Source organism: Ornithorhynchus anatinus, chromosome 5 (assembly GCF_004115215.2).
Source record: "Ornithorhynchus anatinus isolate Pmale09 chromosome 5, mOrnAna1.pri.v4, whole genome shotgun sequence".
In the NCBI taxonomy this organism is placed as follows: domain Eukaryota; kingdom Metazoa; phylum Chordata; class Mammalia; order Monotremata; family Ornithorhynchidae; genus Ornithorhynchus; species Ornithorhynchus anatinus.
In genome coordinates this window covers 42,991,097-43,007,679 of record NC_041732.1, presented here as the reverse complement: position 1 = coordinate 43,007,679, position 16,583 = coordinate 42,991,097, and the positions used below count along the sequence as shown (strand labels likewise).

The 16,583-nt window shown below is 41.5% G+C and overlaps 1 protein-coding gene across 10 annotated transcripts in view; it reads left to right on the top strand.

Moving 5' to 3' along the window:
* The window catches only part of NRG1 (neuregulin 1), a 1,057,599-nt gene extending 1,041,505 nt beyond the window's left edge, over positions 1-16,094 (top strand). For 8 of the 10 annotated variants that reach the window (XM_029065525.2, XM_029065523.2, XM_039912020.1 and 5 more), the window contains 5 exons: positions 1,629-1,731; positions 4,150-4,276; positions 7,645-7,775; positions 8,525-8,731; positions 13,889-16,094. In XM_029065525.2, coding sequence (XP_028921358.1) covers positions 1,629-1,731; positions 4,150-4,276; positions 7,645-7,775; positions 8,525-8,731; positions 13,889-14,540 — 1,220 coding nt within the window. In that variant the 3' untranslated portion in view covers positions 14,541-16,094. Of the gene's footprint in view, positions 1-1,628; positions 1,732-4,149; positions 4,277-7,644; positions 7,776-8,524; positions 8,736-13,888 lie in introns of those variants that run through there. The other 2 variants (XM_029065521.2, XM_029065527.2) reach the window with 2 other exon arrangements.
* Positions 16,095-16,583: the final 489 nt, after the last annotated feature.

Below are 16,583 nucleotides of genomic sequence, written 5' to 3'. Positions count from 1 at the left end.
TTGGTTTCTTTTTCTTTTCAATTTCCAACCTTTAGGTTTTTTTGGTTTGTTTTTTGTTTTTGTTTAATCAATGCAGCAATCTAGTTTTACCCACTGACTTTTCTTCTCCTCTTCCTCCTCTTCCCTTAATAATCAGTGCTATTAATTTGATTTGATAATGTTCGTGATCTGTTAACTCGCGTTTGATTATCATGAGCTCGGCTGGTAGCAATTATTTTTATTTTTGGTAATAAGGTGCATTGTGTCATAGAAATGAAAATTTACTTTTCATTTTAGGGAAGCTTCCTGTAAAACTCTAAGGACGTTAGAGAACCTAGCAATTTCCCAGAAGAAAAGTCAGAAGTTTAGATTTGTCTTAAAGGAAATATTCTGCTGATGTACAAAATGGATAATTGTGTTTAAACCACAACCCAAAGTTGTTGACCAACTTAATTAACATAAGTCAACAACTTCAGTTATGTCAGAGAATTCTATTTTTGAGTCCATCTCTTAATCATTGTGATTTATCTGCTAGAATGTTCAGTTTCTGAAAGAACTGGGCCACTTTCAATTCAGCTTGATTAGAAGTGTGCCTTTGGAAAAATAACTGGTTTATAGTAACAAATTAAATCCTTCAGTGAGTGTCCATTGCAGTGACAAAGAGAAAAATGTATCTGAATCAAAGATATTGACTTCATTCAGACCCAATCATACCCCCAGTTCAAGTCTGAGCATTTCCCTAGTACAACATCCAGTAGCTCTTTGCCAAGTGTGACGAATGCTGGAATGTGGGGGCTTCTCCAAGCCAAACACCACTTGTGCTAATGATTTCTTTATAAAGATAAACTATCTCTCTGAATGAGATCAGTGAATTAAAAATGATTTTCATCAGGAGGGCGGGAGAACATTTTGGCCTGGACCATTCTTTTTGTTATAAACTGTCATGGTATAGATAGCCCCATTTAATTTCTCTGATACAGTGCACTGCTACTCAAGGCAAGACTAGTTTATTTTTCCTCACATTTAGATTTTACTCCTCAATCACAGGAGATTTGGCTCATTTCCTTTGGTAACTACTTGCCAAGCTTATGTTCACAAATGTTTCAATTTATGTTTCATTTATTATCACTGTTATTATTCTTATTAATAGTAATGGTTGGAAATGGCTCTTGTAGAGACCACTGGGAAGTAAAGTGATGTTGCTAAATCCTTGGTAATTAAAAAGGAAAAGGGGTTTGTCAGAGCCTGTCCTTGAACCCAATCTTCATTCCAGCTCTCTTTGCAAGAACCAAAAGCAAATATTCTAAGTTATGTAATAATTATTGACTATTTGACCCATTATTAATTATAGTGTCCACCTATTGTCCATTGTATTTTGTTGTGTCATCTTAATTAGTATTTAATACATTTGTAGCTTACTACAAATATTATTTTTTTATTTTAATTTTGAATGTTTCCAACCTGTTTCTACTATTATGTGAAGAATACATTTTTGCCTGAGTTACTTTCAGCTGTTCATAGTAGCCATGTGTTTATTTTATTTTCTTAAAAGGATGATCAATAATATGTAGCATGATTGCTATTCAGTTTTCACAGCTCAGGAGGCATATGCCACTTGGTAACCAGACCTTGTTTTGTCCCCTTTCCAGAAGCCGAGGAACTCTACCAGAAAAGAGTGTTGACCATCACTGGCATCTGCATTGCTCTTCTTGTAGTTGGCATCATGTGTGTTGTGGCCTACTGCAAAACCAAGTAAACTTTCCTCTTCCTTTTTTTAATCTATCATTAACCCAGAAAGGATAAACAATAAATACCCCTTCCAATCCATTTGGCATAATTCAGCCTCCCACCCCACCCCTACCTCAAAAAAAGGAGGAGGAGGAGAAGAAGAAGAAGATGAAAAACAACCGAAGACTCAAAACTCTGCTATTGAAAATGAGGGCCTGAATTTACTGTTGCTCCACCTGAATATATTCATTGATCAAATGCCTAGGATAATTGTTCAGTTCCACTACATTTTGCCTGGTAGTAATAGTCACTGCTACCTCAGAAAGGTCAGATTCCCTTGGTGATTTGTAATGCTTACCCAACCACTTCAGTGTGCTGGACACAAAGAGGATTAGAAGGAATACCAAGTTGTTTTTTTACATAACAGCAAGAATTAGGAGTAAGTGAGTTGGCAAATAACACTACTAAGCAAGGTGACATTTTGTGCCACTGAATATTTAGCTCCACAGCATTGTGAAATATATGAAGAAAAGAATCAAAGAGTTGTGTAGCTAAGCAGAAAGATCCTGGGCTTGGGAGTCAGTGGTCATAGGTTCTGATCCTGGCTCCATCACTTGTCTGCTGTGTCACCTTGGGCAAGCCACTTAACTTCTCTGTGCCTCGTTAACTCATCTGTAAAATGGGGATTAAGACTCTGAGCCCCATGTGGGACAACCTGATTACCTTGTATCTACCCCCTCACTTAGAACAGTGATTCACACATAATAAGCTCCTAACAAATACTATTATTATGATCATAAATGGGAAATAATTTTAGAGATGCTTCTTTCCCACTTCATTCCTTAAAGATACTCCTCAGTACCAGATGATTTATTCTAGTATCTAAGGCCTCTTATCAGTGACTTTGCTCTCATGATTGATATAAATGTAATAATCCCAGGTGCAAGAAATTTTAATATTCCATTCTAAGTTACAGAAGGGCAGGAACCAGGCCTTTAATTTCTATTGCACATTCCCCCGAGTGCTTGGTACTGTCCCTACACACAGTAGGTGCTCAACAGATACTATTGAATTGGTCACAGGAAAATATAAAATGCATTTTGTTATGTTCTAGTCCCTCTATGTGTATATACATATTTATATATACATTAGAACACATTAAAGTATTAAAATCCACACAGTCCCACACACTAAGGTTGTGCTTGCCTTTGATTTTTTTTTTAAAAAATTTCTGTAAATTGTGACTGTACCTCTATAGAGCACATAAATAAGCACTAGTACAGCTGTTCACTGTATGTATGATCAGAGCAAAATAATTCTCACCAAAAAGGTGAGTGTAAATCATATTGAAAGAATTGAAGTCTATTTTGGATGGCTTTATATTAGAAACTTCACTAACTTTACTCTCCTATCATCTAATTTTTATTTTTTGATCAATGAATAGAACTGAAATGTCTTTTCCCATTTCCCAGACAAAATTCAGGATAGTTTTACTTCATACATCAGAGCTTTCCTGCCAAAACTCTGTCATTTCTATGATGATTTCACAAATGATGTCGGCAAACGCCAGAGAACAGCATTTATAAGTTAAATGGGACTTCAGGGAACAAAAACCAATATATACTGTATACCTTATTTCCTCTGCGTTCCTCACTGGGCTTAATCTTGGGCAGAAATGCAGTGACTGCTCTGTAATGATATCATTTAAAATGGTAGACTTCCAAAATATGCAGCCTCAATAGTTTCAGTATGCCCAATTCTCCTGCTTTATACATGGGTGGAGAACTGTGCCCTGCTGCAGTGAAGCATGTACTCACATACAGAGATCAGGGTTAGGAAATGCATGTCACCAAAACATCTTGTATACACTGCAAGTGCCTCTTATTCTCCTCTACAGCAGATGTCCTGGGCTGCTTCCGAAGCACCTAGGAGAAGCTTAGCAAATAAATAAATAAATAACTCACCTGCCCATTACTTTTTCTTAGCCAGTCAAAAAATTCATGTCATCATTAGAACAAGTTAAATCAGCATCTTTTATCAACTGCCTATTCACCAGTTATTGTTCAACTTGAACAAGGGATAGAAGTAAAAGGGTGTGTATTAGTTAACATAAAACTTTAGGGAGACTAAAAAACACAGGCTCACTCACACAAACACACACAAACACCCCCACACTCAAACTTAATGAGACTGAACATTTTACACTACTGATTCCCCTCAGCCCTCGCCTCCTCAAAGTTCTCCTTCTCTTTCCTCTCCTCAGAAATGCAGGTGAGTCTTGCTAGCCCCATTTTCCAACGAGAAGGTCATCCTCTGGAATTACATTTTTGTTCATTGATAAAAGGTTGAGACCACTCAAGTGACTTGAGTAGTGGTTCGACTATTGAGAATCGCAGTAGTTTAATTCTTTGACTGGAAAATGATTCCTCTTTCCCCAAACAGGAAGCAGCGGAAAAAGCTGCACGATCGCCTCCGGCAGAGCCTTCGTTCTGAGCGCAATAACATGGTGAACCTGGCGAATGGGCCTCATCACCCTAACCCACCTCCGGAAAATGTCCAGCTGGTCAATGTAGGTTTGATTCTGGGCTTCCCGGGAGTCATGAGTAATTCTGACCGGCGAGTGCTCCCCTACAGTTTATTTTTATAGCTTTTAAGCTCTTAGCGGCGACCATTAATCACCAGGGTTTCCAGGAATATGGGGTTTCTCTATGAGGAAATAATGGGAGCCCTTGAAAAAAAATGGCTTTGATTTACTGTAAATTGAGCATATTTCCTCTTGCAGGTTTTCTGTAAAAGGGGTTAGCTAATAATATCTGGGCCACTTTGCATGGTGAATGAATACCTTAACTGTAGGTTACATCTGAAAAAATAAGAAAAATTGACATTACAAGATACTATCAGGAAATGGTTTTCCTTTGAGACTGAATGATATTCCTAATTATTGTTTTTAGCATTGATTAAATTATAGAATTTTGTGAGAGGGACTTTCATAACACTCTGGCAGCATTAATAGTTCCAATTTATAAAGGAGGAAACAAGAAATCACGTGACATGACCAAAGTCACTTAAAGGGTCCGTGGCAGAGACAGGACACCAAGTCCCCTAACTCAATGTTTGCTACTCCTTAAACCAGAGCCACATGGACTCCCAAACAAAAGAAATGCCCATCATATATAATCCCAACCCTTCTGCTATAATCTTCTAAACAAGAAGTCTTGTTACTCATCATAATTCTTACCCCCATCTCTTAACACCAATGAGTGGGAATACTAATACTGTGTGTGTGATTAGTAAATTTGGATGATAACTCTAATTTCAGTGGCTGATGAGACGTATTGTAGTTAGTGGTTTATTCATCCATCAGGTTGTGTTTAAGCATCTAACAAAGCACTCTATTCTGATGCCCAATCCTTTATTACAGATGATCCTTTATCACAAATAGTTTCCTCTACTATTGGTTTTATTTCCTTAGTCTTTTAGAGATTAACCACTCTTGATATAAATAAGGAAAAAGACTGATTCCCCACATCAATAGTGCAACCTGTTCTTTGTGTGACTGGAAGGCAAAAAGAAACATAGGCTGGGGGTGGGGGGGGAGCGGTCCTCACACTCAAAAGGATGACTGTCTGTTCCTGACACTGCTACTGTCAGGTTGATCAAATTCAGACAAGTCATTCTCCTGCTTTCCATTTTCCTTTTCATTTCCAGGTGTCAAAAATGTTAACCCCAAAGCTCTAAAAAAATTTAAATGCATCTCACTTGAATCATAGTAGATAAAATACAGTGCAGTCTCCACTTCTCTGGTGTACTCCATTGCAAGCCATCTGAATATCATTCCTACATGCCTTCTCAATCAAATGGAAACTAATTCACCTGCCAAACATTGAAATAATGCAGTAGAAGTTAGTTTCTGACTGCCAGTATGCCTCTTTGACGTACATGTTCTGAGGCCCACACAAGCCTTCCAGTGGCCTCTGACAAATCTATTGTTGTGGGCCCCATCCAAGGGAAGTGGAGGAGAAACGTGAATGATAGAACTACCTGATAGTAATGCTTCTCCTTGAATCACTCTGTCCTGGGAACAAGCTCAGCAGACACCGGTTCCCAGTGTCAAGGCACTGATCTTATTGCCAACCTTTCATTTATTCATCCCAGTATCTAAAGTTATTGCCACCCATTTGTTTATTCATTATAAAAGTGTTATTCAATATAAGTATTTGTTATATTATGAACTTACCTTGAAATGTACACAACACAGCATCTCATCTTCCTTTCAGCCAAGGAATTTATGATGTCTTAGGAGATCGATAACAATAAGGCTGTCACAATACATCTTTATTGCTTTTTTTTAGCTCATTTTTTATTCTGACTCCACTCGGCCTTTTTCTGCCACTCATTAATCTTAAAAATGTGTCCTGTCTTAAGTATGTGACTATGTTTCCCCTCAGGTGAGCTATTTCTGAGTCACTGCGATCATATAAGGAATATCACCACCTTGATTACTTGGTTGTAATGTGCTCGTGCATTATGTAGAGCAGGGACTGCGGTTGGAAAAATAAGTAACTAGATGCCTTTATGAAATTGTCATCTTCCCTACAAGTAATTTGCTGTTCCAGACCAGCAGTTATTGGGAAATGTACTATTGTGTGCTGGATTTGGTCAGTAGATGGTGTTGCTTGAAGAACAATACTACTGGAGGGTAAGAGTTAGGCTCAGGGTTGTGAAATGCTGTCTCTGTTAGTGTGAGACAATTAGGAGCTAAGAAACACTTTTTCACTCAGATTGAGGGTTAGAAACTTTGGTGACTGCTGATGAGTTTGGTCTCTAAAATCAGCTCCTAGTGAAGTAGCTTGGCCTAGTGGTTAGACCACGGACCTGGGAGTCAGAAGTACCTAGGTTCATTCATTCATTCGTTCAATAGTATTTATTGAGCGCTTACTATGTGCAGAGCACTGTACTAAGTGCTTGGGATGAACAAGTCGGCAACAGATAGAGACAGTCCCTGCCGTTTGACAGGCTTACAGTCTAATCGGGGGAGACGGACAGACAAGAACAATGGCAATAAATAGAGTCGAGGGGAAGAACATCTCTTAAAAACCATGGCAACTAAATAGAATCAAGGCGATGTACAATTCATGAACAAAATAAATAGGGTAATGAAAATATATACAGTTGAGCAGGCGACTACAGTGCTGTGGGGATGGGAAGGGAGAGGTGGAGGAGCAGAGGGAAAAGGGGAAAAGGGGGGTTTAGCTGTGGAGAGGTAAAGGGGGGGTGGCAGAGGGAGTAGAGGGAGAAGAGGAGCTCAGTCTGGGGGAAGAGGAGCTCTAATTGCAGCTCTGCCACTTGTCTGCTGTGTGACCTTGGGCAAGTCACTTCACTTCTCTGTGCCTCAGTTACCTCATCTGTTAATGGGGATTAGGACTGTGAGCCCCACGTGGGACATGGACTGTGTCCAACATGATTAACGTGTATATACTCTAGGGCTTAATACAGTGCCTGGCATATAGTAAGTGCTTTAAAATACCCTAAAAAAAGGGAGAGACTGCTAGCGCAGCATTGGCGGCTAAGCCTCCACCTACCTCGCCTACCCCCTAAAACCTCTGAAGCATGGATAATAATAATAATAATGTTGGTATTTGTTAAGCGCTTACTATGTGCAGAGCACTGTTCTAAGCGCTGGGGTAGACACAGGGGAATCAGGTTGTCCCATGTGGGGCTCACAGTCTTAATCCCCATTTTACAGATGAGGGAACTGAGACACAGAGAAGTTAAGTGACTTGCCCACAGTCACACAGCTGACAGGTGGCAGATCCGGGGTTCGAACCCATGACCAAAGCCCGGCCTCTTTCCACTAAGCCACGCTGCATGGATTTAAGCCCATATGCTATAATCTCTGTCTGTGAATCTGAAACAGGACTGTCTTTGTTTATCCAGCAGTATGTGTCCAAAAATGTCATCTCTAGCGAGCATGTTATAGAAAGAGAAACAGAGACATCATTTTCAACAAGCCACTATACCTCAACAACCCACCATTCCACCACCGTCACCCAGACACCCAGCCACAGGTATGAGAATAGAAAATGATGTATGTCCCTATCCTAGCACTGTTATACCATGTACCTTGAGAACAGTTTGTGCTTCCAGAGCACAAATAGGAACCAGAAAAAGTGAATGAAAAAAATATGTGCCCTGCAAGAATTTTCAGATGATTACAACTTTCCCGCATTAGAATGAAAAGGATGCAGTTGTTAAAGGTAAAGTCTATTTTGAAATTAATTAGGCTATGCATTGTCACTCTCATCCTGGGTTGTAGGTGGGGGTTCTTTTCCACTTTGGAATGCTGACTCTATCTCATGGCTGGCCTTCTCCCATCTCATCTACTGGTCTTTCATAAAATAAAAGGCCAGTGAATTATTGAAGCTTTTAAATTGAAGGTTGCCCAGTGTCATCCACCACTCTCAAAGTATAACTGAGCTTCTATATGTGTAACTGAGTTTCAATATTTGAATGGGCAGCTCTTGTGGGCTCTAAATAGTATGTGTTCTCTGCCCCAAGCCTGGTGGATTTTAAAAATCTGGTACACTGAGTGAATTCTCTTTATGAATGAATGGTATTTAGTGAGCTGTGTGCACTGCACTGAAGTAATCACAGGGAAAAGTACAGTACAAAAGAAATTCATTTTAAAAGGAAACCCTATTTCCTCCCTTATCCTCCCCACCTAATCACTCCCTTCCATATTCTTACCCCTACTTATTTCCCCCCTATTTTCCCCCAACTTAATTCTCTGTTCTCTCTTCCCACCATTTTTCCCCAGCTGGAGCAACGGGCATACAGAAAGCATCATCTCGGAAAGTCACTCGGTGCTCATGACATCTTCAGTAGAGAACAGCAGGCACACCAGCCCAACGGGGGGTCCCAGAGGACGGCTTAATGGCATAGGAGGCCCTCGAGAATGCAACAGTTTCCTCAGGCACGCCAGAGAGACCCCTGACTCTTATCGAGACTCTCCTCACAGTGAAAGGTAAAATCGAAGGGTAGAAATATTAGCAAAGGAGTAACTGAAGGGCAGAGGACCCCATTAAGAAGCCAGTGCTTCTTAGTGGACCAAACTGAAAGCTTCAGTGATTCTAGCAGTCAGTTAATCGTATTTACTGAGTGCTTACTGTGTGCAGAGTACTGCATTAAGCACTTGGGAGAGTACAATATAACAATAAGCAGACACATTTCTTACCCACAGTGAGTTTAGAGTCTGGGAGAGGAAAAGCTCAATCCTGGTGAACAACAGTTAACCTGAAATCAATCCCCAGGCATCTGCATGCTTGTAGAGTGATGGCTCTGGGAATCCTCTAGCATACGGCAAGTTATTTCTTAGATAGAATGTCATCCATCTCAGGCCAAGGGCTGTGTCATTGTTTACTGGGGATTCAGAGGGAAGCAATTGCCTGTTTCATCTCCTAGTATCACTTTTATGAAATCCCAAGAATGATTGATCAACAAATTGAGGAGCATTTCTGACAGGCTGCACTGGCTCTGCAATGTAGGCAGCTATCGCAGTAGATATTGTCTTCTGCACTGCTCTCTGGGAGGCGTCTGGATTTTAAAATGGTTTGGGCTTCCAGAATTCTGGGGTTTAGTAGAATGGGTGAGACAGGGAAGGTAGTGTTCTGCATCACTGTTTGGGAAAACATTTTTCAGGACACTGTCCTTTTAGGCTGTTTTCCAGTAAAAGATTTAGTGCTGGTAGGGCTGATGAGGGTTGAGGGAGGGTGAAAGGGAGGCAAAGGATGAAGGCTTCCTAGAATCCAAACACTGAATTTGTTACCACTAATGCCTTCATAAACTCTGTCCTTTCTCCCTGCCCTTTAAAAATCAGGTTTTGCCCCCAGTTGTAGCATGCCACACCCAATAATGTGCTCATCCTCTTCTATATTACACCAAATCAACCTTCAATCTTACCTTTCAAAAGTTGAAAGAAGCCAAAAGATTATTACCAAAAATTCCATAATTATGTTCTAGCTCCTTTGGGGGCAGTTAATAATAATAATAATAATAGTAATGGTATTTGTTAAGCGCTTACTATGTGCCAGGCACTCTTCTAAATGCTAGAGTAGATACAAGGTAATCAGGTTGTCCCACGTGGGGCTCACAGTCTTAATCCCCATTTTACAGATGAGGTAAATGAGGCACAGAGAAGTTAAATGACTTGCTCAAAGTCACACAGTTGATAGGTGGAGGAACCTGGATTAGAACCCACAACCTATGACTCCCAAGCCTGTGCTCTTTCCACTAAGCCACGCTGCAGTTAATTTTGGCTAGACTCTTTCTGAGCCTGGATGGCTAGAGAAACTTTTTTTTTTATAGTGGTGTATGTTGAGCACTTACTCCATGTCAGGTACTACACTAAGTGCTGGGATAGGTACAAGCTAATTAGGTTGGACACAATCCCTGTCCCACATGGGGCTCACAATCAATGCCCATTTTGCAGATGAGAAGTGAAGTGACTTGTCTAAGGTCATGGAGCAGACAAGTGGTGGAGCCAGGATTAGAATCCAGGTCCTTCTGACTCCTTAGCCCGTGATCTATCCACTAGGCCATAGAACCATTGAATCCTGGGCTCAAAAAACAAATATAACTCCCTGGCCTCTTGTTTAGGCCTCTCCTAATTCCCCAGCTATACCCTGTATCCTCTGTGGTCTTACTTCCTTACTTTCTCCTCAAATTCAGCAGGGTATTAGCTGAGCCATATTAAAATTCCTGGTCACAGATTCCCCTGAGGACCCCATTAGCTGGACTGCAGTGGTCCTCTTTTTTGCCTTCTCACTGCTCACATCCACTCTCATTTTTGTAGTGGAACTAGAAAAAATCTTGCCCCTAGCCCTTCCCAGGGTAGCAGGAATTTCAGTGGCATTCTCCAAACTGTGGAGGTGTTCCTCACTTCTCTGGCCTGAAGGTCAGGCCTGAGGATATTACATCCTGCTCTAAGCTTTCCCTGCCTTCTCTTCTTCAAACTGAGTGACCTACCCCCTGACTCTGAGCACACTGTTACACCTTAGGCCTATATCTTTCCTGCTGAGGGTGATTAAGGTTCAGAGTCAAAATAGAGAGATCCATAGCAGAGCTGTGGCCTAAGTTGCTGATGGTTAGGAAATGTAACTGCTAGAGATACAAGGGAGAGCAGAAGAAGCTCTAATTCTCCTATTCTGAAGACACCAAAATGACCAGGAATGAAATTCCAAATATTTTTAGTATACTTTGCTTGTTCTTTGACTAATGGCTCAGAAGTCCATGATACAGTTTGGGCTCAAGTATAGAGGACCTTTGTAATCTCAGAGCATGTTGAATTTGTATTTGTGTGTGCCAGTTTAGAAGTAAGAATTTTTTTGCATTCAGCAATTATTGTAGGATTATTATAAAGAATAGCTAGCTCTGTGCATGGCAAAACTCAAGATTATTTGAAGAGAAGAACCCTATATTTTTTAACTATTATGTAGATTCATTGAGGCCACATGGGAATTCTGAATACAGTGATCAGTCCCAATATGTAAGAAGTGACTGTATATTTCAATTTATTTCAGATAAAGGTATTTCACTCAGAATTGTCCCCCCCATGCATAATAACAGTCATAATGATGGTATTTATTAAGTGACAAATTATCCAAACACTGTACTAAGCACTGGGGTAAATTCGGGACATACACTCAAGCCTATCAGATCGGACACAGCCCCAGGGCTCACCCTTAAAGGGAGGGAGAACAGGTATCTCATTCCCATTTTACAGAATGGGGAACTGAGGCATGGAGAAGTCAAGTTTCTTGCCCTAAGTCATATAGCAGGCAATAGGGACTAGATTTGCACTGGAGTCTCCTGACTGGCAAGCCAATGCTCTTTCCATTATTCCAAGTTGCTTCCCTGACATGCCCGTTGGATTGAGCCTTCTTGTCTGTCTTTGGTTCCCTCATCTCTCTTTAGAAAAGGAAATGTAAAATGTAGAAAATATTTCTTTTATTCTTTCTACCTATAGAATATAAGTATTTTGTTGCAGTCTTGAGTCAGGGGATATCATTTCTCAAACTGGGGCCTGATTTAGTACAGTAACAAAAACTCATAGTATTAGGAATAAAATCTTTATAGATGAATTGTGGCCCTAAAAGTGTTGATACCACACCAATAGTCTTTCACTTGCTGGAACTGAGATAGTAACTTGGGACTCACCGGCTCTGCTGTGGAAGTCTCTGGCCGTATTTCAAGGACATCCAATGAATTGCAGGGGGAAACCTTTCTGAAATTATTGTTTTAATCCTTGAGCTAAATTAAATTGGTGTTGGTCCCCATCTTAGTGAGCCCCAGTTTGAAAAACACTAAACTAGGGGTCAAATAAAGGGGGTCATTTTGCATTAGAAAATTGAGCTAAGATTTTATCTGCTAAAAATTTGTGATAACTTCCTTGGTCTTCCTGCTTTTTTTTTTTCCTCTGGGGACTGTTCCCTGTCGTGTTCACACTTTCCTGCCCTGGGAGGACCTGTTAACACCTCCAGTTTCATCCCCGCCTCCACACTCCCCCACTTCTTGTCCCCTCTCCTGGGCGCTGAGAGAGAGAGGAAGGAAACGATCCAAGAAAAAAAAGCCCCCCCACCAAACCAGCAGGACTGGACACAAATATGACTCCAAAGGCAGGGCAAGGAAACTGGCCACAAGCACAGTAAGTGCAGTACCTTAGTCAGGTGGGGGGGCTTATGCCAGGGCTCCCAGGGTGGGCTCTTGGGCGGGCTAGTGGAAGTAGCTCTGAAACCATTTTTTTATGTCTGTATAGGACCCCCATCACAGATATTAATCTACTTGGCCCTGGGATTTAGTTTTATGCCATGGAAATGTGGGGCAAAGACAGATATTTGGGGAGTCGGGTGGGGAGGATGCTCATAAGATGCACTTGCTTCAGGCAAACTCAACCAAGGATGTCAGTTCTCCCCAGTGCATATGCCATTGTCATGGAATTGAATAAATCAGACCCTAAAGTCTTTACCACTAGTTTCCTCATTCACAACTAGAGATTTACTACTTAAGTACTTGGTAAGTAGCACCCAAAACATTGACTGGATCACCAGAAAGGGGAGCAATTCATGGAAAAATGTAGGGGACCAGTTCAAGGAAGAATGTCGCACACAAAGAAATTATTGTTACTGTGGCTTTTTTCAGTATCTTAATGATTAAAATGCCCCAAGTAAGCCTTGGTGGTGTTAGAGGAGGAATCAAAGGTACTTACTTGTTTATCCAAGGGGTAGGAGGATAGCAGTTCTGAGCAGATAGTGAAAGCTGCATGGCATAGTGGGTAGAGCACGAGTCTGGGAGTAAGAAGGCCATGGGTTCTAATGCCAGATCCTACACCAGTCTGCTGTGTGACCTTGGGCAAGTCACTTCACTTCTCTGTGCCTCTGTTACCTCACCTGTAAAATGGGGATTAAGACTGTGAGCCCCATGCAGGACAGGGATTGGGTCCCACCTGATTTGCTTGTATCTACCCCAGCACTTAGTACAGTGCCTGGCCCATAGTAAGTGCTTAACAAATGCCACAATGATTATTATTAATGGTAGGAATAGCATTTATTTAGCACTTACTGTGTGCAAAGCACAGTACCCAGCACTGGGAAAGAAATGAATAAATGTGGTCTACTCCCTGTCCCTGGTTCCTAATGGGGTAACAGTCTAAGATGAGTATCCATCCAGTCCTCCAGGATCCTTTCCCACCCCCCAGGTCCTCTCCAGTGGTTATTCAGCTCCTTAGTCCCCTAGGCCCTTGGGAAATGAGTGGTCAGGACATACATGCATATTGTATCTCTAAAAAAAAATTTTACTTCCACTCTGCCCATTCCTGAACTTCAGTAGAGAACTGAAAGTTGAGGCACTCTCCTTGTTTCCACTTTATTTTCATTTTCCCCATTGGACACCTTTTATCATGTAGAAAAGCTGAAGAACTTTCATGGGAAATTATACCCACCCATCGTGGCTTAACATCATACATGCCTGAGTGCAGCACAATGCCCTACCTGCTACTTGAGGAAATAGAATTGTTATATTCCTTGGTCCCACACCTTAGCTTGAGCCCTTTGAATGATGTGTTTGTTTTCTGTGGTGTGCTGCCACTGCTTTTTCAAGACTCACAGTGTTTTCTCTGTGTCCACAGGTATGTGTCAGCTATGACTACCCCAGCTCGCATGTCACCTGTAGACTTCCACACTCCCAGCTCCCCAAAGTCACCCCCGTCAGAAATGTCTCCACCCATGTCAAGCTTAACAGTGTCCGTGCCCTCAGTGGCAGTCAGCCCCTTTATCGAAGAAGAGAGGCCTCTCCTGCTGGTCACCCCACCTCGATTACGGGAGAAGTATGACCACCACCCCCAGCAGTTCAACTCCTTCCACCACAACGCCGCCCACGAGAGCAACAGCCTCCCCGCCAGCCCCTTGAGGATAGTGGAGGACGAGGAATATGAGACCACGCAGGAGTACGAGCCCGCTCAGGAACCCGCAAAGAAACTCGTCAATAGCCGACGGGCAAAAAGAACAAAGCCCAATGGTCTCATTTCCAACAGGGTGGAAATGGACAGCGACACAGGCTCTGAGAGCAGTAGTTCTGAGAGTGAGACAGAAGATGAGAGAATAGGCGAAGACACCCCTTTCCTGAGCCTACAGAACCCCATGGCCACCAGCCTGGAGCCGGGCCCCGCCTTCCGCCTGGCTGAAAACAGGACTAACCCACCGAGCCGCTTCTCCACACAGGAAGAATTGCAAGCCAGGTTGTCCAGTGTAATAGCTAATCAAGACCCTATCGCTGTATAAAACTTAAATAAAACACATAGATTCACGTGTAAAACTTTATTTTATATAATGAAGTATTCCACCTTAAATTAAACAATTTATTTTATTTTAGCAGTTCTGCAAATAGAAAACAGGAAAAAAAAACTTTTATAAATTAAATATATGTATGTAAAAATGTGTTATGTGCCATATGTAGCAATTTTTTACAGTATTTCAAAACAAGAACAATATCAATGGTGCCTTTATGTTATGTTATGTTGAGAGCAAGTTTTGTACAGTTACAGTGATTGCTGTTCCACAGTATTTTCTGCAGATCCTCCCACATTCAGTTTTCCTGGCTTCTTGTGCATTGCATTATGGTGTTGACTGGATGTAGGATGTGCAAGACGTGCAACAGTCCTTATGTTTCCTTGTAGTCAAGCACTTAGTGCAGTGCTCTGCACACAGTAAGCGCTCAATACCATTGATTGATTGTAGTAGACTCTCTGATCAGTCTGCCCTGCAATGGCACACCCATCCCAATACCGTTCTCTCCCGTAAGGATTTTTATTTGCTTTCAGTATAAGAAATGAGTTTATGTCTACTCTCTGCCAGCCAAAGGTTTGCTTCAATGGGCACTGAAATAATAGTAGAACCAACAGCATGCTACTATTAATTACTGCAGGAAAACTGCATTAGGTAATGTTAAATATTAGGAAGAAAGTAATACTGTGATTAAAAAAAACTATTATTAATCAGAAGACAGCTTGCTTACTAGGAGATATTATTTCATATTCCTTTCTGGAGAGGAATTTGTCCTAACCATCCCTGAGAAAGTGTTTCTGGTCAGCAGTTATGATGACCCCACTGCAACCCAAGAGTACTTACTGAATGTCACTTCCTCTCAGTTCCAAGGAAGAGGGAGAGGTTAGGGAGGGTTCAGTCATCTGAAAGTCCATCCAAAAGAGAAAGATTACAGTGATCCGGGAACTGCCTTTTAATGTTGATTTTGAAGTAGGGGATTGGTGTTTCCTCAACTTGAGAAGAGGGAAGGTCAAGCAAAGGAATAAAGGGGTGCTGTCAGATCGGTAGGTGCCGTTGGTTCAAAGTAGCGGGCTGTGGCATATTAGAGAGGGGATGTAGAGAAGATCTAAATGGAAAGTTAATGAATGGCAAAACAATGTCTGTTGAAAAAAAAAATCTCATTTTTTTTCCTCAACGGCACATTAATCAGGTCCATAATTACCCATGGGATATTTTGTTATGAATGCACAAGTGATCTCTGATTGTGAGAACTGGTTTATTAGCTGGATATATAGTGTTGGATATATAGCACCTCCTTGACCACTGAGCCCTGGAATGGCATGGCAAACTGCCACTTACCTCCCTCTCTTTCTTTGTCCTTTTTCTCTTGGCTCTCTGGGCACAAGGTAGATTCAGGATTTAGTGCATTCTCATAAGTCTAAACCATGAAGCACTGTAGGTATGAACACGCTGAATTTTCTCCATATCTGGAAAACAAGATGAAGCAAAAGTGGTCACTCAGGGCTCACGTCTCTCTCATTCTACTCTTCCCCTCCCCCCACACCCCCACACCCCCACACCCCTTCACAAAGTGGGTCCATGCATGAAGCTCCTGTTGACTTCAAAGGGGACTCTGCTTTGACTGGCTCCTTGGGGCTCCCTGAGGACTACTTAATTTCTAAAAGAAGACTGGGAGAGAAAGTTCATCAAGAGAGAATTGATGTGCTGCATTTTAAATGAGTGATCTGATGTTATTTTTTTATGACTTGGTAACTTACCCATCTGCTCTCCGGAAATGAGAATATGAGGTTAAGGGGAGGAGGGACTAGTAGAAAGTCTGTCCAAGATGAACCTTGCTCATGGAAGTGAAGGGGGAAACAGGTGGATTTTTCAGAAGATCTCCAGCAGTAAAATGTTGACCCTCTATTTCTCAAAACAATACTGGTGGCTGCAGCTCTCTGACTGTTTCTCGCTAAAATGTCTGTTGTTTCCATCATTTCTGTGCTTAAGGATTCCAGCCATTGTCCTCCATATCTCAGAGGCCCCATGTAAATCCTGCAC